This window comes from Ochotona princeps, chromosome 20 (genome assembly GCF_030435755.1).
Source record: "Ochotona princeps isolate mOchPri1 chromosome 20, mOchPri1.hap1, whole genome shotgun sequence".
Classification (NCBI taxonomy): Eukaryota; Metazoa; Chordata; class Mammalia; order Lagomorpha; family Ochotonidae; genus Ochotona; species Ochotona princeps.
The window spans coordinates 31,653,785-31,675,680 of NC_080851.1; the positions used below are offsets into that span (position 1 = coordinate 31,653,785).

At 49.4% G+C, this 21,896-nt stretch overlaps 1 protein-coding gene across 1 annotated transcript; it reads left to right on the forward strand.

Moving 5' to 3' along the window:
• Positions 1-2,337: 2,337 nt before the first annotated feature.
• SP8 (Sp8 transcription factor) lies at positions 2,338-5,135 on the forward strand. Its single transcript, XM_004582454.2, has 2 exons — positions 2,338-2,461; positions 3,484-5,135. Exons 1-2 carry the CDS (start codon positions 2,441-2,443, stop codon positions 5,029-5,031), a joined length of 1,569 nt encoding a protein of 522 aa, XP_004582511.1. The 5' UTR covers positions 2,338-2,440; the 3' UTR covers positions 5,032-5,135.
• The last annotated feature ends 16,761 nt before the right edge of the window (positions 5,136-21,896 follow it).

The following is a 21,896-nucleotide window of genomic DNA, read 5'->3' on the forward strand; positions in this document are numbered from 1 at the left end:
TCCCCACCCCTTCCTCCTTCTGGGCTGGCCTGTCACGCCTTCTCAACACGCTGAAATCATTCAGAGCCGCACATGGAGAGCGCGGGATGAGGATGGTGAGCGTCAGCCTTCAGAGAAAGCAAGCAGTTCATTAATTTACTTCACACCTACTTCCAAGCACCACGGCATACCTTGCCCCCCCCAATCAATAGATATGATGTACTGTCAATATCCCCACAGGCTCAAAACGGGTCAGGAACGCACAGCCTCACCCCGCCCCCAGAGCAGCCCGCACCGGCAGCTGCAGGAAATTTGCACGAGCTACTGGCGCTCCAACTTGGAGCTCAGAGAACCCCCCGGAGGTTTTATTTTCCGGACATTTCTAGGCGCTATGAGCTACTCAAAGACAGTGATAAGGACAGATCTTTCCGAGCTCGACACGTTCTAACCAACTTCCAGCTAGACTCTTGAGAGCGTTTGTAACTGCTGGAAGCATAGGAATTACTGAATTCAAAAAAGCTGTATGAATATTCAACAGGGATCTGATTTTTGTGTGTGTGTGGCTACATTGTGCTTCCTTTAGTTAAGAAGTTCCCTTGTGGTGGCAGTGCCATTGTAATGCCATTTCTGAAGGCAACAAACTAAACAAACGGCCTACAAGTGACTAGCATCCACCCACTCAAACTACTGGTTCCTGTGCGCACTCACACACACACTCAGGCATCTGTCCTTCACGCACTGGACCCACTGGCGCCTGGACTGGTGTGGCCCAAAGATTTGTCAAAAAGCTTCTCTACACAAATAGAAGTTTCCACCGAAGTCCGACTCTTATTTTTTCCCCTTCAAAAAGCAGCAGCGGGATCCCTGAGACAACGTCTTCATTCTCTGCGTTGGTGGAACTGCTCCCCAATTTCTCACCCAAAGGTGGGGAACACAACCACCAGTTCTTATTCCTCTAATCCTTTTGTATTGAAATTTACCCAAGGGACAAACACACCTCTTCCCCAGAGCCAGACGGGCACTTCCAAAGCAGAATCACGTCTCCGAAACTAGGAGAGGGAGGCGACCACAGGGGGTCTGCACGCTCTGGCGCAGGCGCACTCACACGCCGCCGCACCCCTAAAAACACTCGGGTCTTTTGGCTCTGAGCTTGGAGAGCCCGGAACGAAAAGACGGGCACAAGTTTCGAAAGAGAGAGAGGCGAGAGAGAGAGAGAGAGAGAAGGAAGGAAGAAAGAAATAGAAAAAAGTATTGATAGTGTTGAGGGGGGAGCACCCTGCAATCTCAAGATTTTAGGCGCAGGGAGTCAGGGGAAACTGCAAACATTGGTAGCGTTTGTGACTGTTTATTTACTCAGCCTCGCTCAACTTTCCGGCTTCTCACTCTTCAATCACCCAGGCGCGCCTTTACGGCCCGGGTGACAATGTCATTCGTCCCCTACCCACACATTCGGTCACTCTCAGCGCTTTGCACACACACACAACCCAAGTTCTGCGCATGCACACGCACAAGGACACACACCCCTTCCCCTTCATCTGCACAAGCTGCTAAACTCAAATCAGTCTCACGCACGCACGCACGCACGCCCGCTGGCCCTCTGAGCTTTGCACACACCTTTGCCTTCGGTCTACACAAGCTTCTAACTCACACACGTTCGTCCTTTGCGCCTTACACACACACCCAACTTCGGCGCGTGCACACACACTCTCCTTACCTTCCTGTGGCACTATTCACACAGAGCTTTGGCCCGCACGAGCACACACACACACACATACCTTCCGTCTGTACAAGCTCCTAAACTCACACCCAGCTTCGCAGGCACGCGCACACGTACGTACACTAACACACATTTTGCCGCTGCGCACACCCAGACATGCATTCAGCTTTGAAGCGTACACACACACACACCTTTCCCCACAAACACAACCTTTTCACACCGTCTGCCGGCCGACAACAAACACCCTTCCCTCTTCTTCCTCTCCTCCCTCCCGCCAATTCCCTGCCGCCGCCCGCTTCCCTCCCCAGGTTGGCCCGACCTGGGGACCCCGGAGGGCGCGCACGATCTTGCCGTTCCACCCCGCTCCCCGCCGCGCTCACATCCTCCCCGTTCCCTTCTCCGCGCTGCCCTGGCCAGGCCGGCCGGCTCCCACCGTCGCGCGCGCCCGCACACACACGCGCGCGCGCGCCCGGGGCCCACGCGCGGCCTCGCCCCTCCCCCCGCGCGGCTGGCCGCGGTGGCGGTGGCGGCGGTGACCTCACGGCGCGCGCGCGGCGCGGCCCGGCGAGCCCGGCGATTGGCTGGCGGCGCCTCCGCGGCACTTCAAAGCCGGAGAGGGAGCTACAATTGTGGTGGAATGGGCGGAACTGATCATTGTATTGCACACCTCTAAAAAAAACACTGCCTCTGATTTATCAATATAAAAAAGATCCTCTGAGAGGAGGCGGAGGGCGCTTGTGTGTGATGGCAACTTCACTTCTCGGGGTGAGTCTGGGGATTTCTCTCTTCGCCGCTTGAATTACTTTTCCTTTTATGGCCGAGCCGAGGGGGTTCCAGTCACCCGGCCAGGCCACGGGCTATCAGTCTCTCTATTGAGAGCTTTTTTTCCCCCTCCCCTTCCCCTTCTTTAAATACAAGGGAGTTTGGAAAAAAAGAAAGGGGGTGGGAGGGTGGGAGGGAGGCAGAGTTCCTCTTTTTCAGCGCAAGGGAAAGGTTCGAAGGGCAATTTTCGAAAAGCCACTTCGCCGCGCCCGCCGCGCCGGGCCTTGGGGAACCTGCGCTCTGCCCACTCTGCACAAAATCATCATCATCATCAAATTTGGGGGAGGGGGGTATCGAGAGTGAGCTTTTCCTCCTGGGCACACCCCTTAAAAACCTCCCGCAGCTCGCCCGGTTCAGCAGGTATGTGAAATTCATCCCTCCCCCCCAAAATGATCGTGGATACGCTTTTCCTTTAATTTTTTTTTTCCACGTTTGAAACCAAAAAAAGGAAAACCAGGAGAAGCGAGCAAGCCCTTACAGGTGGCCCTGCTTAGGGAACCCTGGGGAACGCGATCAGGGTTTTTCAAAGCTGTTTTTCTCTCTGGATCCTAAAAAAAGGCCCACCCCTATCCGGGGCTCTGTCCTAACCCCCCACCGCACCCACCCCTATGCTTCTCGGCGCGGGAAACTTCCTGGTTCCTCAAGCCTGGAGCTTTTTTTTCCCCTCCCCTCCCCTGCTCTGGGTTTCCAACTTGTCTCTCTGGGGCTCGCGTGCTCTCGAGTGTGGACGTGGCTGAGAATCCGTGTCTCGAGCCTGGTGTGGCGCAGCGCCCAAACTTTGTAGAGTTTGGAAGCGACCGCGCGGGGAGCCAGGTAGGTGAGCGGCGGGGCGGTGCGCTGCTGCTGGTCGGCTGGAGCGCGCCCCTAGCTTGGCTGGGCACTAACGCACTCACCTCTCTGCTTTTCTTTCTCTCCCCTCCCCCCTCGCCCTGCCGCGTCCCTCTATCCTCCGCCCCGGCTCCTAGGAAGAACCGAGGTTGGGCTCCACTCCTCTGGCCATGCTCGCCGCGACCTGCAACAAGATCGGCAGCCCCAGCCCGTCCCCCTCCTCCCTGTCGGACAGCTCCTCGTCCTTCGGCAAAGGCTTCCACCCCTGGAAACGCTCCTCTTCTTCGTCCTCTGGCAGCTGCAACGTGGTGGGCTCCAGTCTAGCCGGCTTTGGCGTGTCCGGCGCCTCCAGGGCCGGCGGTTCGTCCTCGGCAGCCGCGGCGGCCGCGGCAGCGGCGGCTGCAGCCGCAGCCCTGGTGTCCGACTCGTTCGGCTGCGGCGGCTCTCCGGGCTCCAGCGCCTTCTCGCTCACTTCCAGCAGCGCCGCGGCCGCCGCTGCCGCCGCCGCAGCCGCCGCCTCCAGCTCGCCGTTCGCCAACGACTACTCGGTGTTCCAGGCCCCCGGCGTGCCAGGGGGAAGCGGCGGCGGCGCCGGGGGAGGCGGCGGTGGAGGAGGGGGCGGCGGCGGCGGCGGCGGCGGGGGAAGCTCGGCGGCGCACTCCCAGGACGGCTCGCACCAGCCTGTGTTCATCTCCAAGGTGCACGCGTCGGTGGACGGGCTGCAGGGCATCTACCCGCGCGTGGGCATGGCGCACCCCTATGAGTCGTGGTTCAAGCCGTCGCACCCGGGCCTGGGCGCTGCAGGCGACGTGGGCTCGGCCGGCGCCTCCAGCTGGTGGGACGTGGGCGCCGGCTGGATCGACGTGCAGAACCCCAACGGCGCGGCCGCTCTGCCCGGCTCGCTGCACCCGGCCGCCGGGGGGCTCCAGACCTCGCTGCACTCGCCGCTCGGAGGCTACAACTCGGATTACTCGGGCTTGGGCCACTCGGCCTTCAGCAGCGGCGGCGCCGCCTCGCACCTGCTCAGCCCCGCCGGCCAGCATCTCATGGACGGCTTCAAACCCGTGCTGCCCGGCTCCTACCCGGACTCGGCCCCGTCGCCGCTGGCCGGCGCGGGCAGCTCCATGCTGAGCGCTGGGCCGCCGGCGCCGCTCGGGGGCTCCCCGCGCTCCTCGGCGCGCCGCTATTCGGGCCGCGCCACCTGCGACTGCCCTAACTGCCAGGAGGCCGAACGCCTGGGCCCCGCCGGCGCCAGCCTGAGGCGCAAGGGCCTGCACAGCTGCCACATCCCGGGCTGCGGCAAGGTGTACGGCAAGACGTCGCACCTCAAGGCGCACCTCCGCTGGCACACGGGTGAGCGGCCCTTCGTGTGCAACTGGCTCTTCTGCGGCAAGCGCTTCACGCGCTCCGACGAGCTGCAGCGGCACCTGCGGACCCACACCGGCGAGAAGCGCTTCGCCTGTCCCGTGTGCAACAAGCGCTTCATGCGCAGCGATCACCTCAGCAAGCACGTGAAGACGCACAGCGGTGGTGGTGGCGGCGGTGGCTCCGGGAGCTCGGGCGGCGGCGGGAAGAAGGGCAGCGACACCGACAGCGAGCACAGCGCCGCGGGCAGCCCGCCCTGCCACTCTCCGGAGCTGCTGCAGCCACCGGAGCCGGGGCACCGCAACGGTGGTCTCGAGTGATGAGCGCGCACGCCTCTCCGCCGTGCAGCACTAGTCCCTTCTCCCCTCAACACCTGCTCCTGCCTGCCCGGGGTGCGCTGGGGACCCGTGAGTCTTGGTCTCGGCTCCAGCCTCTCTCCGCTGCACCCGGCTCGCCCACTCTCTCGGCTCCCAGTCCCTTTTGCTCCCGCTCCCCTTTCTGACTTAACAGTAATGAGGATATTCCCGTGTAAGTAGCCCGTCCGCCGCCCCTCGTGCCCACAGGTAGCGTGGCTCGAGCCAGCGCCTCGCCGGCCCTGCAAAACGCCGGCTGTAATTTGGAGAGGGCGGTGGCGCCGGTCGCTGGGGGTTCAGCGGGAACCCAGCTCCCAGGGGCATCCGCGGGGGGCTTGAGCGAGCCCGGGCCAGCGCCTTGGTGGGGCTGGGTGGGCTCCCCCTCCGACAGCACCCAGACGTCCTTTTTTCCGATGAGGGGAGCTCCCTTCCTGAACTCTCGCTTTCTTTTTCCTTTGTTCCCTGTGGGGGAGTCCAGAGCAAGTTTCAGCAAAGTGCAGTCTTGCTGCTGCAGCTTTTTTTTTCTTTGAACCTGATAATCTTTCTTTTTTTTATGAAAAAAAAAAAAAAAGAAGCTAAAGGGGAGCAGGGGTTGGGGGAAGGAAGCACCCTTGTTGGCCTTTGGTTTTTCCTTTCTAGATAGTCTTTGCTTTAGCATAGCGAAGTCTTTGGAAACTGTGCTAACAGGGATCCCAAAGTTATTTTGATTGCATCAACTTGGGGGTGGGATAGGTGTCTTTTTCTTATGCAAAGCGACCCCTTCTGCCTTTCCGGCGAGACCAGATTAACTATCTCTGTGTTCCGTCCTTTTCTACCTCGTTTTTTCAACACTCTCCAGGCATAATTTCCCTATCTTTTTTTTTTTTTTTTGGTTAGTCCATCTGTCACTTTGTGTAGAACCCATCTCTGTAAGTTGTTGCAATTCACTGAAGATCTTAGGGTTAAACTTTTCTTTTGAATTTAAACAACTGGAGAAGCTACCGCTTATTTCAGATGAGGCTATAGTTTAAATGCCCAAAGAGGGAAAACTAGGGGGAGGGTTAAAAAAAAAAAAAACTTTGTAAGATATATCCAAACCTAATGGTTTGTACAACTGGAGAATCGTTCTAGATTAGTTTCCAATGGAACCTGACGCCCCCAGAGTAGGGGAGGGGGGTTGCCCAGGAGATGATTTTGTATAGTATTTTTCTTGTATATTACTTCCAGTAAATATTTGAGAATATATTGAAGTAAGCTTGATTTTTTTTTTTTTGGTCACGAGAAAATATTAAGAGTTATAGTTGCAGTTCTGAGGAGCTGCGGGTCTTGTTGAACTCACTTCGGGAGGTGCGGAGTCACAGAGCACTTTCGGGGCCGAGTTTTGCTCGAATATGAACTTCGATAGGTACCCCACTGTAACTAAGACAATATTTGATACGTGTTGGATGACATTTAATTTCATGGAGCATGTTCTTTGCATTCGCTGGCAGTTCAGGCATAGTGGAAGTGAGAGTTTGCCTATATTTCCTAACTGGGTCCACCTAGACTCATGTCTTCAATAAATTGTCCAAGTGAAACTCGACTAACTTTGGCCTTTGTGTATTTCCTGAAGGTAATATTGTTAAATGTTAATGAACACTCCTGATGCTACATTGAAGGGTTTGCAGAGTCTGCAAACTAATTGCTCATTGTAATGCTGAAATAATTTGGATATTTCACATTGAAATGAAAGCCTTTCTCTGGAACATTTTAGACTTGCATTTTAAATGCATGAAATGTAATTGATTTATTTGTAATATTTTAAATGGTATTAATAAACTCAGCTAAAAGACTAGGCCAGTTAACTTGTATTTTTTTCCCCCTTAAAAAAGATGGACATTTGCATTTTATCTTCAGTTAAATGTCTAATTTAAACATAATAGAGCCCTGTTTTGTGGTGATATTTAAATAACTGCCTTGAAGATATTACTTCCATGGAGAGATCTGTTTGTCAAAGCTGTGCTTTCTCTCTCTACTCAGATAAGATTATACCGTCTAAGAGATGTAATTAATTATTGACCAGTAGGTTTAGGTTCATCGCGTCTGGGTTTACTGACCTTCAAATTTGTGCTTAGTCACCAAACAATTCATACAAATGTCCTCATTCGACTTCCTGCCCAGTCTCCTGGAGGAGTCAGGTCCTTGGCCACCGGTTGCCTTCAGGATTGAACAAGGCCAAGCCTTGCTCTGGGAGATCAAGGAACCGAAAATAAAAACACAGGGTTTGGGGATAACATCTGTTGTTAGGAGATAGAAGGGGCCAAGGGACACAAAGCTTGCTTTTGACAACCCCTTGTCTTAGCTAAAGATTATGTAGAGGTAATGCCAGTCTTAGATTCTTGTTGAAACGAGTTAAAGTCTCTAAACAACCACCAAAGAAAAGGAAGGTTAAACCTTAATCTATTTACTAGGATATTGTTCATAGGTGTCAATGATGCCAATAAAAAAAATACTGTCTTGTTATGTCTAAGTGCATTTAAGCGATGGGTGTTCTCGAGCCATACTTTGAAATATAAAGTACTTTAAATGTTGACGGATGTGATATCAAACTATTTCACTATTAGATTCCTATTATTTTGAATCAAATTGAATAAAAAGTTAGTGTGTTGAGATGCTCCTAAGTTTAGCTTCTTTCTTGCTGTTTGCTCTTTCTGCTCCTCAAGTGTAGTCTTGGTTTCCGTATTGAACTGCACCATTTCCATTGGAACGATGTCCAGTCGCTGTCATCCCTAGAAACAGAACGGGGATGGAAGGCTGTGCTTATTGTTAATTCTGCTGGGAAACCCCAACTAGGGGTGCTGTACGTGGGAGAAGGACGCAGCTCGCGCCCCAGTCACCCAGAACGTTAACCCTACTGTCTATGCAGATAAGCTGAGGCCTCCCCCTCCCTGAGGTTTTAACCTAATTAGCTTGGATTCTTTGGGATATTATAACCCTCAGTTGTGTGGCTAAAAAATAAAAGTCTTTCTCTGTCACTTTCTTCTAGGAATAACACGCAGAGACACAGTGTAACTCTTGTTTCTTTTTTATTGAGAGTGGCAGTGCTGAGGGATTCGCAGAGCGATTCCAAAGGAGTTAAAGGTAGTGGCAGGTAAGAGGGACCGCTGCTTGGTCCACGCGTGGTCTCCCATGCACCGCCTGCAGAATCCACTCTTGGTCTGAGGAGGTGGGGTTAGGGTTAGGAAGAGATGGGTCTGGAAGCTTGCGGGGTGGGGAGGGTGGTGTCCGAAGGGTTGTTTGTGTTGTATGGATGTGGACTTTCACTTTCTTGCCTCCGCTGGCTCCTGCTCCAGCCTGGAGTTTGTCTTAGCCGGTTACTGAGCAATGTGCCTAGTTGCGGGTTCGTGCGGAGCTGGCAGGGTTCCCTTTGGGGGCAAGAACGTTTTCTCCCGCGAGGCCGGCAGGAGAGAGACTGGGGTGATGCTTTTCTCCATGCTTGGGCAGTGAGAGAGCTCGCTCAGACGGAGCCAGATGCTGGGTATCCTGCTGAACCCAGGGACAAGCTTCCAGGCTTGCCGGTCACCGTGGAGTGACAAAGAGTTGTTGACCTAGAGGTCAGGCCAGCGTGTAGCAGCCCACCCTCCAGACGGCGGAAAGGGGGCCGCTTCCTTCCGCGGCTCTTCTCCAAACTTGAGCAAAGGCTAAGGCTTGTTCCCTCTCTAGCTTCCTCCTGCATTGCCTCCAATCTCAATTTCTCTCTCTCCTTTCTCTCTCTCTCTCTCTCTCTCTCTCTCTCTCTCTCTCTCTCTCTCTCTCTGTGAATGTGGTTTGCTAAGGTTGGACTGTTAAGTGAAATACTGTTACAAAAAAACTTCATTAACAAATGTGAGGAGTTAGTCGCCCTCCTGTAACAGCCTCTCCAATCCCCATTATTGGAGGGGACAGCCCTGGGCTAGCAAACTGCTGAGATTACATATGAAAGCCAAGCAAATGGATAACCCCACCACCAACCTGTTCCTCTCCCCTCGGATCCCTGGGTAAATATTACGGAAGGCATGCGGAGGAATTTCTTTAAAATGACTCTTTTCTTGTAGAGCATCGGCTCCAGGCAGGCCAGGTGATGGCGTGGGCTGGTACATAAAAGGCAGCCACTGTTGTGGGAAGGAAGGGATGAGTTGCTTAAGAGATTAGAGACACGTCTGATAATGATGAAATGTCTACCCCTTGCTTCCTGTTTTCACATAAAATAAGTTTCAAAGAGGAGTTGAGTTGCCTGTCTTTGGGTTTAAACATTTTCTTTCTTTCTTTTCTTTTTCTCTTTCTTTCCTTTCCTTTTTCTTTCTTTCTTTCTTTCGCTGCTTCGGTTCAAAAAGGCATTATTATGCCTCCGTAAGTAAAACACAGGTTTTTATCAGTCTCTCTGTAGTTGTCTGTCCTCTCTCTCATTTCTTACAACGGCTCCAAGTCGACTAACTCCACCGCTGTATTGGAAGAAATGGTGTCAGAGAACGAGAAGTGAGAAGATAGGGTTGTGAAGTTAAGGCTGGCGTCCTCTCTCCCCGTACATAATTGTTTCTAAGTTGCGTGCGCCCTCTGTGTTGCCCGGTGCTGTGCCGTCGCCGGAGACCTGCTCTGTGCGCTAGTTGCGCTCGGGAGAAGCTGGGAGCCAGAGGGGGGAGTGGGGAGAGATCTAGTTTCCGTGGTCCCTGGACGCGCGTTTAATTTAATTTAATTTTCCGCCAAGTCTCCTGGCGGCACGGAAGCAACGTTGGTTTCCTAGCAGTCGGGGATTCCTTCGGGTAACAACACTAGGTGGGCTGTGTGTGTGTTTGGGTGACCTCGAGCCCAGGATTAAGGCCGACCACCACCTGCCCCTGCGCCGTGCTTCTCGGTGCATTTACCGCGGCTGTGGGTTGCCAGCGTAGTCCCCACAGCTCCGCCCTGCAGGGCAGCAACAACTTCTGCTCCGGCGAAGGGAGCGTGCGAGATGGCCTCTGCTTCTGTCAGCTGAAGTTCCGGCTGCCCCAAGGTACCCCATGGAAGAATTCGGAGGAGGTTAGGAGCCGGAGTGTGTTTTCCCCACTGGTTTTCCGAAGCTCCGTCTATGCCTTCCTCTGACTATGTGCACCCGCAGGTCTTTGTCGAGGGGTCTGCCCTGCAGCCCTCCACCCAATGTGCTGGTGGTGGTGCAGCGCCGAGCTCTGAAGCGCCGTCGGCGTGCGCTTCCGCACCGCAGCGACGCACACAAAGGCGCCAGGGCCGCCTGCGCGGACGGCGAGCGCCACCCTGTGCCCCGCGCTAGCGCTGCAGCGCGCTCCGCACGGGCTGGGGCGTCCGGCGGTGGCCGAGCCCAGGGCCACGAGCCTCTGACCTTGGGCGAACTCTAACTGGGGTTGCCTGGGGGCAGGGGGCGGGAGAAGTCTCCCAGTCGGCGTGAGTGAGGGAGTCCCCATCCGTTCCCTGGCGCGCTTTGCCGGTCGCCATCCTGGTTGCCTGGCGCGCCGAGGCCCACGCGGTGGCACCCGGCCTTGCTCGCCGCTGAAGCGTGCTGTGGCCTGGAGCAGTAGAGGTCATCCTTTCCGGGCTTGGCGTGCCTTCTCTCCGGCCGTGCCCCGCGCCGTCACCTCGGGCACACTCTCCCCGCCGCTGTTTCCTGGGCTCACGCCTACCTCCTGTCTCCCACCAGCTGTGTGTGTTTGGGGAGAGTTAATTCCTCCTCTTTGGCTTCTGAGTTCGCCAGACTCTGAAGGGGGAAACTTATGCGCCCCTGGCTCCACAGCGTTTTTCAAGCGAGTTGTGGAAACTTTTTGGCCTTCCCCCCTTCTTTTTCTTGAGTTTCGTGTAGCCTAGTGAACCATCCCGTGAACTACCTTAGTGACATAGTGGACAGGTGTAGTCTCCGTAGCTGCCCCAAGGGCAACCTTCTGTGCTGGTCTCCCAGAATATCACCTGCCCCTGGCTTAGCTTCCAGACTGCCTAAGGTAAGGACTCTCAGCCAAGCCCTCATCCCCAGGCTCGTCCTGGGGGCCGGTGGAGCCTTCAGGCCTCGGGTTTTGGGGTGCAGGTTCGGAGGTGAGGCATCCTCGCCTCGCCCCCACGTACGAGTTTGTGTACCTCAAGGAGCCGCGGTGACTTCCCAAGGCCGCGCACCTGCGCTGACGCGACAGATGCTTCCCGCCTGGGGTTAAAGCCGCGGGGCTCCCCTTCCTCGGGAGGTGGCGGGGCCCGTGCACCGCGCGCTGCTGCTGCGGAGCCTCCCCGGCCCTTGCCCTGTGCGCGCAAGGCCGCACGGAGCTCCAGGACCGAGCCGCCGTCACCTTCACCCTCCTCCTCCTCCTCATTCTTCCCACCAGCTGGGGCTGCGAGCCCCCTCCCACCCCCTCTCCCCAGGCTCCGGAAAGCCCCGGGCGGCGCTGGAATGTCGCCCTCTCTCACCCTATTGTGCCTAGGTGCTGCGAGCCACTGGAACACAGAGCCTGGCGCTTTGATCTCTTGACCCCCGCCACGCTTTAGCACCGAGGGGGTGAGTTTAAATTAAATTTCTTTCTCTGCTGATAAATTCTAATGGGCCTCAGAAGGTGAAGAATTATTCAAGAACATTTCAGGGGCTGTTGCGCTGTGAATTCCCACTGGGCTGCCAGCGGGAGCAAGGATTTGGCCTCCCGGGACTCGAAGCTTCGCCAGCAAGAAGCCACAAGTGGCTTCCTCCGTCTCCTGCCCCGGTTCCAGAGCGGGGGCCCTGCTGCTCCTGGTGGTGGTGTTTTTTTTTAAAATTCAAGTTTGATGAATGGTTTGAAATTGCATTTTACATCAGTATTAAGAGATGTGTTTTGGAGAGTTGAAAAAAATTTTTTTTGCCCTTTGTTTTGAGGGTGAAGTCAGCTTTCCCAGGGAGGCAAAATACACTCGGTACTGAAAGCTGGGGTTTTGAGTTTTTGTTTTTGTTTTTTTTTTTCCTGGCCAAAGCCCCTGATGGGGGCTTTTCACCTTTTCTGACTCATTTTAGTGAATTTGTCATTATTGTTGATGTTTTTATTTTGCTTGATTTCTGAATAAAAAGGGGGGGCAGTCATAGTATTTGGTCGTTTGAACCCCAAATCCACCTAGTTTGCATTTGAGATACCAGCTCGCCATGGGGGAAGTTTGAGAGGCTTTTACAGTTTCCCACTGAATAGCCATCACCCTTCCAGCAAACAAGGGGCTTCCTTCTTGGAGATTTAATTTGTGTTTAATGTCTACCCCCTCTCCCCATCAGAGACAATATCAACAGATTGTATTTTGTAAATGGGTCACAACATTTTGATATTGAAAGGGAAATCATATTCTTCACCCAAATCAAAGAAACCCAAATTTGTAATTTAAAAGCACAAAAGAGCTCTTGGCAGGTTTTTTTTTTTTTAAGAAAATCCTTTGTACCTCCATTCACACCAACCTTCGCTGCAAAGCATTTTCCTTGTTTGCTTTTCTTCCCTGTAAATTTCTTCCTTTACATGAATTGAGCTCCCACCAGCTTTCAGATTTCTCAACCAACACAGAGAAACTGGAGCCTGCTTATCAAGTTTGCACTCCTCACTTGGCAACTCATTTGAAAGGGCCCAAACAATGGGTTGATTTACATTATGCTCACTTCACCCAGAGCACGGTGTGAATGTCGGAAAAACCTTCCATAATTCACCTTGGGTTATCTTTATATCTTTGGGAGGGTGGGGGGGTACAAATCCTGCCAGCTTTAAGTTTTTTAATCACTGTGTTTTAAGTGCTGAAATAGAAGAAAGTCGATGTTTTTCTTTTTTTCCCCCCAGAGTTCAAGTGATTGTGTAGGTCAGCTGAAAAGAAAGGATCTGTGGTCCCCAATTTTGCATCCAATTGAATGCCGGTAATTATCCAGGCACCCTGTCATCAGCTCTCCCATCAGTTCAGGAAGTTTCGCGCTCATTCGCACACACTGGTCAATGCTTGGTTTCTCCCTTACATACCTATCCCTTGGTTTGGATTTTTTTTCCCCCTAAGCAGGTTCTTTCCCCCTTTCAATTTCCGAAACAATGGCTTTTGTGAGGGTGGGGAAAGCTCCTGGCAGGTGGAAATGTGTTTGAATTGATTTAGAGATGCTTTGGCGGATCTTAACAGAATTTTAACATTTAGGGAGAAATAGCTTTTTTTAATGTTATATAACATTCCCTTCTGTTTTCTCCTCCAACTCTAAGTAAATAAGAGTCTTAACCGGCGGCTAACTTGAGGCTTACCTGGAATTTTGAGGCAAGGTTTCTCACTAAATAACTATTTGACTTGAAAGTTCACTGGTTCAGTTTAGCTAAGAAACCTATCCCAGGTCCGCAATCTCGGCATGTTGCAGGAAATATCACAGTGGAACATGGTGACCCTAGTGAGAAGACAGTGATCCTGCAAGCTTGCAGGCATTTTTGGCAAGAGGAGTATGTGTATTCTTTAGGTACATGAACCCACTAGAACACAAGTGATGCAATTTATTTGGTAAGCAATCATCAAGTGTGAGTTACATTGCTGGGGACAGTTTGCGGGGGGGGGGGGGTTGAACACATATATTCATCAAAAACACACTTGGTGAACTTTTCGGTTCTTAATAACATCGACCTGTTGTGAAGTGGAGATCTGTCCTACAATGCATGAGTTGTACTTGCGTCCTGGAGAGTGGTTTGGACCTACTGCTGTCAGGTTATGCTTGGAAGGGCAGTGAATGGCATACTTGTTTTCTTGCCCCCTCTTTTCTTTTTTTAAACTAAACTTTTTACTCTGAAATCGTTTTTGGTTTTATGGAAAACCTATAGAAGAATTGTATATGAGGTTTCTGTGGTTCTCCCCATGAACATACTACATTGTGATGGTATATTTGTCCAACCAAGAAATCACTATGGGTCTAGTGTGCTTCTTAAAGTTTTAATATGAAAACAAAGGCAAAAAATATTGCGCTACCCATCAGTCAGTGGTTGTCTGCAGCTTGGTCAACGCTGATGTTTTTATGATTGGTCGGCCTGTGCTAAGCCAGGCGGTGAATCAGGGAGGAAGCTGCTCTTGTGGGGAGTATGGGCAAGGTAGGTTCTTGGAATAATTTTTGTTTCTTTCATAGAATCTAAGAATGTGTGAAGTTCAGTTTTGTTTTCTATTAAATTTTGGGTGATCAGAGTTTTTCACTTCAGCTTATCCAAAGTAAGTGTTTTCAGCGATGTTTAATCTGTGGCGTATACCTGTTTTGTGTTACGATTACAAATGACTCGTTACACCCTGCGGGATTGTTGTTACGGATCGGAAATTATCTAGTGATCTCATGTATTTTCTGTGTATTTTTCAGCTTAAGTTTTAGGATCATTTTTATGAAAGCACTGAGTGTTTCGGAGTATAAGAAAGCTTTAGAACCTAATAGTCGAGGTGTTTGATTTTTGATTTTTGTTTTGTTAGTGCAGGTAAGTGTATCGCCATTATTCCATGGAGTGATAAATGTAACGTCTTATTTAAAGAAAATTGTAAGAGAGTTTCATCCGAGAGGAGGGGTTCTTCATTTGGAATGTATTTTCACGATTTCTAGGGTTGTCAGATAAAATGCGGGATACCCTGTTAGATTTGAACTTCAGATAATCGTTATTTACATTTTGGCTATATAATAGTGCCTCATGAAATATTTGGGCCATAATCATACTAAAAATAATTTTTTTCAAGTCCACATCTAAAAAATTCCTATTGTTTTATTCTTGCTTTTACTTTCCTTACCAAAAAAAAATGTGAAAATGAAGTTTTCAGTGTCTATGGGAACAAGATACAAAAACAAGAAGCTCATATAAGAGCAGAGTGACTGATAGTTGTTCATGCAAAGGCCAGGCCAGATAGCATTCTGTCCTGTTCTCAGGGGCATGCAGAAGCTAGAGTTACGAGAGAGAGAGAGCGAGAGAGAGTAGATTTTCATGTTTCCAGCCCATTTGACTTCATCCTTTGTGTATTTAGAACTTCAGTACCACTAAGCTACATTTGCCTGGCCTCAAAGAGAGTTCTGTGGATGCTGATGGATGCTGGTTAGCCATTAGGGTCTCCACAATCCTTTGTAATATTAGTGCTGGCAAAGTGAGAGGTGCTTATATTAAAACAAAAAAAGTCTGGTTGCCGCACGCTGGCTCCATGCAGTGGAAGCCCCGTGCGGAAGCTGTGAGCGCAGGTGTCTCCTCCTCACCTCCTAAGCTGTGCGTGTGGAGCGTGGAGAGTCCTGCAAGTTGGGCATGTTGTAGCCACAGGTGCTTGTTGTCACATTGGCTGACAAGGCATTCCACACTCTGTAATGAATTTCACCTTTCTCCCTTAGAAGAAGTGTTGCTGTTAGGGAACCAGAGGGGGTTTTCTCGAAAAGCATCATGTTCTACTTGTGAAAGAGTTGGCCTGCCGGTGGTTTATGCCCGCCACGGGCACTTGTTGCTCGGGATTATGCCAGAAATAATGAGTACTGTGGCATGTAGGCTAATGAGGCGGAGGGGACCCAGGTAACTCAGGGTTACCTGTCTTGCCTTCACTGAGATCACTCAGTCAGTCCCTACCCGAGGGTCAGGTGTGTCCGGCAGATAAATCAGTCAGAACAGCACAGGCAATGTTTAAATGGGGACCTGCCAGGGACTCAGACTCACAGGAAAGCCCCTCTGTGGATGCAGCTTGGACCGGGGAGCTGTGGACACTGCTGAGAATTCAGGAGACCCTGGAAGGTGTGCCACTTAGCAAACTCACCATGGAGGCGGACGGCGTGGCCAATGCGTTGGTGTGTAGGTGCCCTCATACTTTTGAGCGTTTTCCCCGTTTTATTTGGCTTTATGGAACCAATGAGATATTCATTGGATGACTATCTTTTAAATGTAATTGTTTCTGTGATTTCTGAGGGAGGCATTCACGTGTTATTATCTACTCGTATTACTATGTCCATCCAATTCCAGGAATACCAGAGAGTGTGAAAAACAAGGGCAGTAAATCACCTTAACCTCCTTCGTAGACCGGATAATCGTGTCTTCACTTAGAATCTTTTCTTCTACATGGTTACTTTCTTATTTGTACCTGTGAGATCGTAACCCACTTTCCTTTATTAATATGATCAAAATGAATCTCCCTTAAACTTCTCTACGAGGGCACGTTTAAGTAGCCAACACTGTACAGAACGCGTGTACTGTAATTTATGGTTCTCACAGTGAGACTCAGGAATTTCTTTTCCTCTGTTTTTGGTATGACAGTTCGTTCTGCCTGGAACACCTTTATGTATGACTTTTGCTGGTAATTACTGCTGATTTCCCGAGGAGAGTACAGGAGGGAGGGAGTCATGAAGGAACATTGTAAAGGCTCTGGCTAAAGATGAGCAGGTGACCCTCCCAACAAACAGTTGATTAAAAGGACTGGCCTCAACTCTCAGTTGTCATTAATCACTTTTTCCCTAATAAGGGGAGGAAGCAAATATGCAAGTTCCCAACTTTTCCCCTTGCATGTTTCTGAGCTGTTCTTTGTGAAAGGTGATAAGCTCTGGTGATAGTCTTTGGGGCATGCGCGGCTGCCGCCTGCTCCTGTGACAGCGGGTTGACTCTGCACCATGCAATTCCCTTAACCAGGACCAAAGAGTCAGTTTCCTTTCATGAGTTTTAGATGAATACATTTATCTGTAAAGATGTTTGCATTTGAAAGGCACAGTTTCAAAGAGACAGAGAGATGTATCCACCGGCCCGGGGCTGGGCCAGGCTGAAGCTCTGAGACTCCATTCTGCTCTTCTCCCATTTGGTGGCAGGGCCCCAAGCACTTAGGTCGCCTCCTGCTCCTGCACGAGCAAGAGGCTGGAGCAGAAGTGGGAGAGCCAGGACTCAAGCTGGTACTCCATGATGGCCTTCCGGTGGGTGTCCCAAGCAGGACCTTCCACTGCTGCCTGCTAACGCCCACCCCTAAAAGACCCATTTAAAATTTTTTATTTTTCTGGTCATTGGAGATAGTGTCCAAGAGTAAAATCAAGTCTCCTTGGCTCCTAATTCACTCAAAATCTGTTAGATTTTTGACATGATTTTGTACTATTGAAAGAGCAATTCTTTACAAAGTGTAAAAAAAAGTGATGTTCATTAGCACTTTAAAAAACGTGCTTCTGTGGAAGACAGAGCTCAGTGCTTGAGCTGTTACAAGGACTCGTCCACTTCTACAGAGTTTCTCTCAGAGAGCCTCGCTTGTTGTAGAGACAAAAGCTTCTTCTATCGTGACATTGCAAATGCTAGATTTGCAGTTGTTCAAAAATAGCAGTCGGATCAACAAATACTGCGCGCCGGCTACGCTTTCAGTCCTTTTTGGGGGTTGTTAAAAATAAGCCATGTGCGTGATCATGACTCACAGTCATAATCTGAGAATTTATTTATAATTGAAAAACAAAAGTAAAATATGTTTGAGGTTTTAAGGAAAAAAATATCATTTGAAAAAATTCGTTGTCCTAATTAACCATAAAAGGTTAGCAACCCATAGGGTTTATGGTTTCATAATTTTAAAAACTCACAGTGTGTTAGTATGCCTGTGTTCACCCAGAATTAAATCTTAATTAATTTTGTCTAAAGCTATTACAAGGGACAGAGGTTGGTTTGTTTCCGGGAAAAAGTTACTTGATTAAGTAAGCAAATTTAAATATTCTATTATGTATAGCGAACTAAAGAACTTACTGGTGGTGCTAAGTAGATTTCTAGAAAAACAATAACTTTTCATTTAACTGCACGTAAGAAATCTAGAACGTACTGCAAAGGATGGATGCCAACCCAAAATTATTGTTTGGAAAGGCAGATTTGCAGAGAGAAGGAGAGATGGAGATCTTCCATCTTCTGGTTTACTCCCAGATGGCTGCAACAGCCAGAGTTGAGCTGAACTGAAACCAGGAGCCAGGAGTTTCTTTTGGGTCTGGCATGTGGGTACAGGGTCCCAAAGCTTAGGGCCATCTGCTGCTTTTCCAGGCCACAAGCAGGAAACTGGATGGGAAGTGGAGCAGCCGGGACACAAACCAGCACCCATGTGGAATGCTGGCACTTGCAAGGGGAGGATTATCTAGTTGAGCCGTTGTGTTTTTGAAACTAATGTATTAGGGAAAATAAGTCAACTGTTGTTGGACTTCATTCATCATTCCATCTATGCTCAAGTTTAAGATTCTTATTGATGAGTTTGATGTGATTGAATTCTATAGAGAGGTTTATTTAATTGAAGGCAGAGTGACAGAACAGACTGCTTTCCATGCACTGGTTCACTCCCAAGATGCCTCTGTTAGCCCCCCGGGGCTGCAGCAGACTGATGCCAGGAGCCAGGAACTCTGTTTGGGCTCCGACATGGGCAGTACCTGAGCCATTGTTTGCTGCTTCCTCGGTGCGTTAGCACGGAGCTGGATTGGAAGTGGAGCTACCAGAACTCTACCAGCCTTCCAGTGTGGGAGGTGGGTGTCCCACGTAGTTACTTATATGGCATGCCCCTATATGTGGTTAATTTTGGGCATGTGTTTTTTGTCTAGAACAGAGCTTCTGGCATTTACTATTTTGATTAATAATCTCCATGCACACTATGGATCTTCTCTTTAAATTATGCTCTGTAATCTGTCTCTGCTGTCCATCGGGGACCCCTGGAGCTAGAGCCAGAGGGAAGCGGTGGGGGCTTTAATGTCTCTATAATGTATACACTTTATAAAAATTTACTCGAGTAAATCAAAGGAATAATTTGTGTATATATTTTTATGTCTTTATTTTCATTTTCTTTGTAAGGAGTTAACCCTTGTCTGCCAGATTACATTTTCACTGCAGTGGCCATTTGAAATATGTTGGATGCCATAAGGGAAAACTGGGGCCGGAGAGGTCCTTTAGCCATAAGGACTTGTACCAGTGTATGCAGTATAAAGGGATCTACAGAACTGCACAGCCCATGGCTAACTATCCCAATTGAAAAGCACTTTTTGTTATTTTCAGGCAGTAGTGATTTGACAGTGTCTGGGAAATCATCATAGAACCTTGTAGAGCGAAGGGCACTTGAACCACTTCTGTCGGTCCCACTTCTGCCCACACTTCACCCCACGTAGCTCTGACTCATTTTGATTCTCCACTGACAACATTTGTAATTCTGTCTTGCTTTTTGCACAGTACAACTATAAGGATCGGATTCATCTTAGCCAAAGAGCGGTAGGGTGCAGTAGTGAGTGGGTTGTAAGCAGAACAAAAGAATTATGACAAACCTCCTGATAACAGAGAAGCCAGCCCTGCGGATCCCAGGGTCTAATCTCCCCTACACCTGGGCGTGTGCCTGAGAGAGGCCGAGACGACAGCTGAGTGGTGGAGAAGGAGCCATTACCATGGCATATTCATTGTCAACTCTTCCAAGTTATAGGCAGGTTCCGTACAAGAATTTTTTTTCAGTGTCGGTTTAACAGAAATGAAATCCAACGTAGTGCCCACAATGTTAGCCAGAGAGGACCATGTTTTTTTATGTTTTTGAGGCATAAGGAGGAGGCAAAAACAAGTGACTTTTTTTTTCTATGAGCATCTCACACACCATCTTGCTTCCAAATCCATCTTTGAGGAAAAATGGTTTCATGAAGTGTGGGCTGGGGAGTCAGATTATCTGGGTTCAGTCTTTCTGCCATCTCTTTGGCATGTGACTTTGGGAGGGTTACATAATTGCTCCCTGCTCAGTTTCCCTATTTGATAAAAGTTGAATAATAGTAGAAGGCATCCGATTTTAAGTTATACCTGTAAGATTTAGCAATTTGTTGAGTCTGACATTTGATTACTCATAGAATGTGACCTTATTTTTAATAGTTTCAGCTTATTTATATATATATATGTAAATCATTTTATCTTTTTATGTCTTTATTTTCGTTTTCTTTGTAAGGCAGTGAGGCAGTGAGATCTTCCATCCACACTCTTGCACTCTCTAAATGCCTGAGAGAGCCCAGGTTGAGCCAACCTGAATCTAGGAGCCTGGTGCCCATTTCTCATCTCCTACCTGGGTTGCAGGGACTCCAGTGCTTGAACCCTCTCTTACTGCTTTATGCACATTAGCAGGAAGCTGGATTGGAAGTGAAGCCCCAATATGGGATCCTGGTGTCCTAATGGCATCCTAACCTTTGTGCCACACGCATGCCCCTGTCTTACACTTTAATCCTGTTACCATTAGTCAGCACGGGAAACGGGACCATTCATCATCCTTTTGTAATTTTTTGGTTTCTGCATGGATTTTTTTGAACTGTTCTTCCCAAGGCTGTTTCCTCTGCTTCTCTGGGAGCAGAGTTCATCTGGCTTTCAGTGCCTTTATCTTCTCCCGCGTTCCAAGCTTTTTTTTTCCTGGAGCACTAGGTTCTGTTTTTTTGGCTAATTTGTTCCTCATTAACCTTTCTCCTCTCAGGGGATTTAGCTCTAGGAAATTGGGGATTAGAGGAATCTATGAAACTGGTGCAAGCCAAGGTGTAATTTGGCCTGAATGAGGGATGTGGGACAAGGAATTCAAATTTAAATTTTACCTCATCTCCCTTTTTTTTTAAGTTTTCTGAAGATTTGATTGTGGATTTTTTTTTTTTTCCTTTTCAGTGGTAAGCTAGTTGCTGAAGTGTAATGAAACTATCATTTGTTTTCAAATACTCCCTCATCCATCCATGCATCCATCCATCTATACTTCCTTTTGGCTTCACAATTGTCCAGAAAGTTCTGCTCATTTGACAGTGTCAACCTTTTTTTTTTTTTCCCTCTAGACGCTCTTCTTGGTTTTCAACTGGGCAGGGAATATTTCAACCACATATTAGAATAAGGCAATTTGGGAAAGTTGATGATGAAACAGAATCTTCCAAGGTGTGACAAGTTTTGCTGGACAATTCCATCACTGACATTACACAAGCATAGATTGGTTTACCAGGCCATTTTTTCTCTTGACCTAATAATGCGCCAGCAAATGCATTCGTCTGTAGTTGCTGACACCCAGTTGTATTTGTTTTCTGAAATTTTGATGTGCATCTTGAGGCAGATCCTCAGTGCAATTTAAAAAGAAATGCATTTGGAAGGATTTATCTGAACCCTGATACTTAAGAGAAAGTCATGGGGAATGCAAGTTGGAGATGTGTCTCGGTGGGTTGCGCTGTTGCCAGAACACTGTTTTTCTTTGAAAAGTGTGCGTCTTTCTACATTTTCTTTAGCCTAACCACTTCTGTGATTTTTTTCCATGTCTAAAGTGGCTGAACCCCCCAACACGCACTGATGTAAGTGAAAATGAGGGGAGACACGAACCTCAATCCTTCAGCCTTGAGTTCAGGCCTGGAGTCTTATTCTAGTGCTGCGGATGGAAGGGTGTGTTTCGGGTGTGTGAAGGCTGCCAACATTTTGGTTTGATCTTCACATTGACCTTGGTGCGCTCCTGTGAATCCTGGTGGTCCTGGCCTGCTCTTTTGAACTGGGCCCAGAAGACCTAGGCTCAGAGTAGAATTCTCACCAAGCTTAATTCCTTAAGGTTTGCTTTCCCTATTTTTGTGGTGGTTGTTATTTTAAAGATTTATTTGAAAGACTAAGTATGTCCCATATCTGGCATGGTAACCTGGTGGCTAACATCCTCGCCTGGCACGCACCGGGATCCCACATGGGAACTAGTTCTAATCCCAGCTGCTCCACTTCCCATCTAGCTCCCTCCCTGTGGCCTGGGAAAGCAGTAGAGGACAGCCCAAAGCCTTGGGACCCTGCATCCATGTGGGAGAACTGGAAGAGACTCTTGGCTTCTGGCTTTGGCTGCCTGGGGAATGAACCAGCAGATGGAAGATCTTTCTGTATATCTGCCTTTCTAATAAAGATGAATCTATCTTAAAAAAAACTGAAAAAAAAAAGAGTGAGTAATGAGAGATTTTTCATACA

Coding starts and splice junctions, on each gene's coding strand:
- SP8 (XM_004582454.2), top strand. CDS start 2,441: ATGGCAACTTCACTTCTCGGG. Junction 2,462..3,483: donor TGGCAACTTCACTTCTCGGG/GTGAGTCTGGGG, acceptor CCCGGCTCCTAG/GAAGAACCGAGGTTGGGCTC.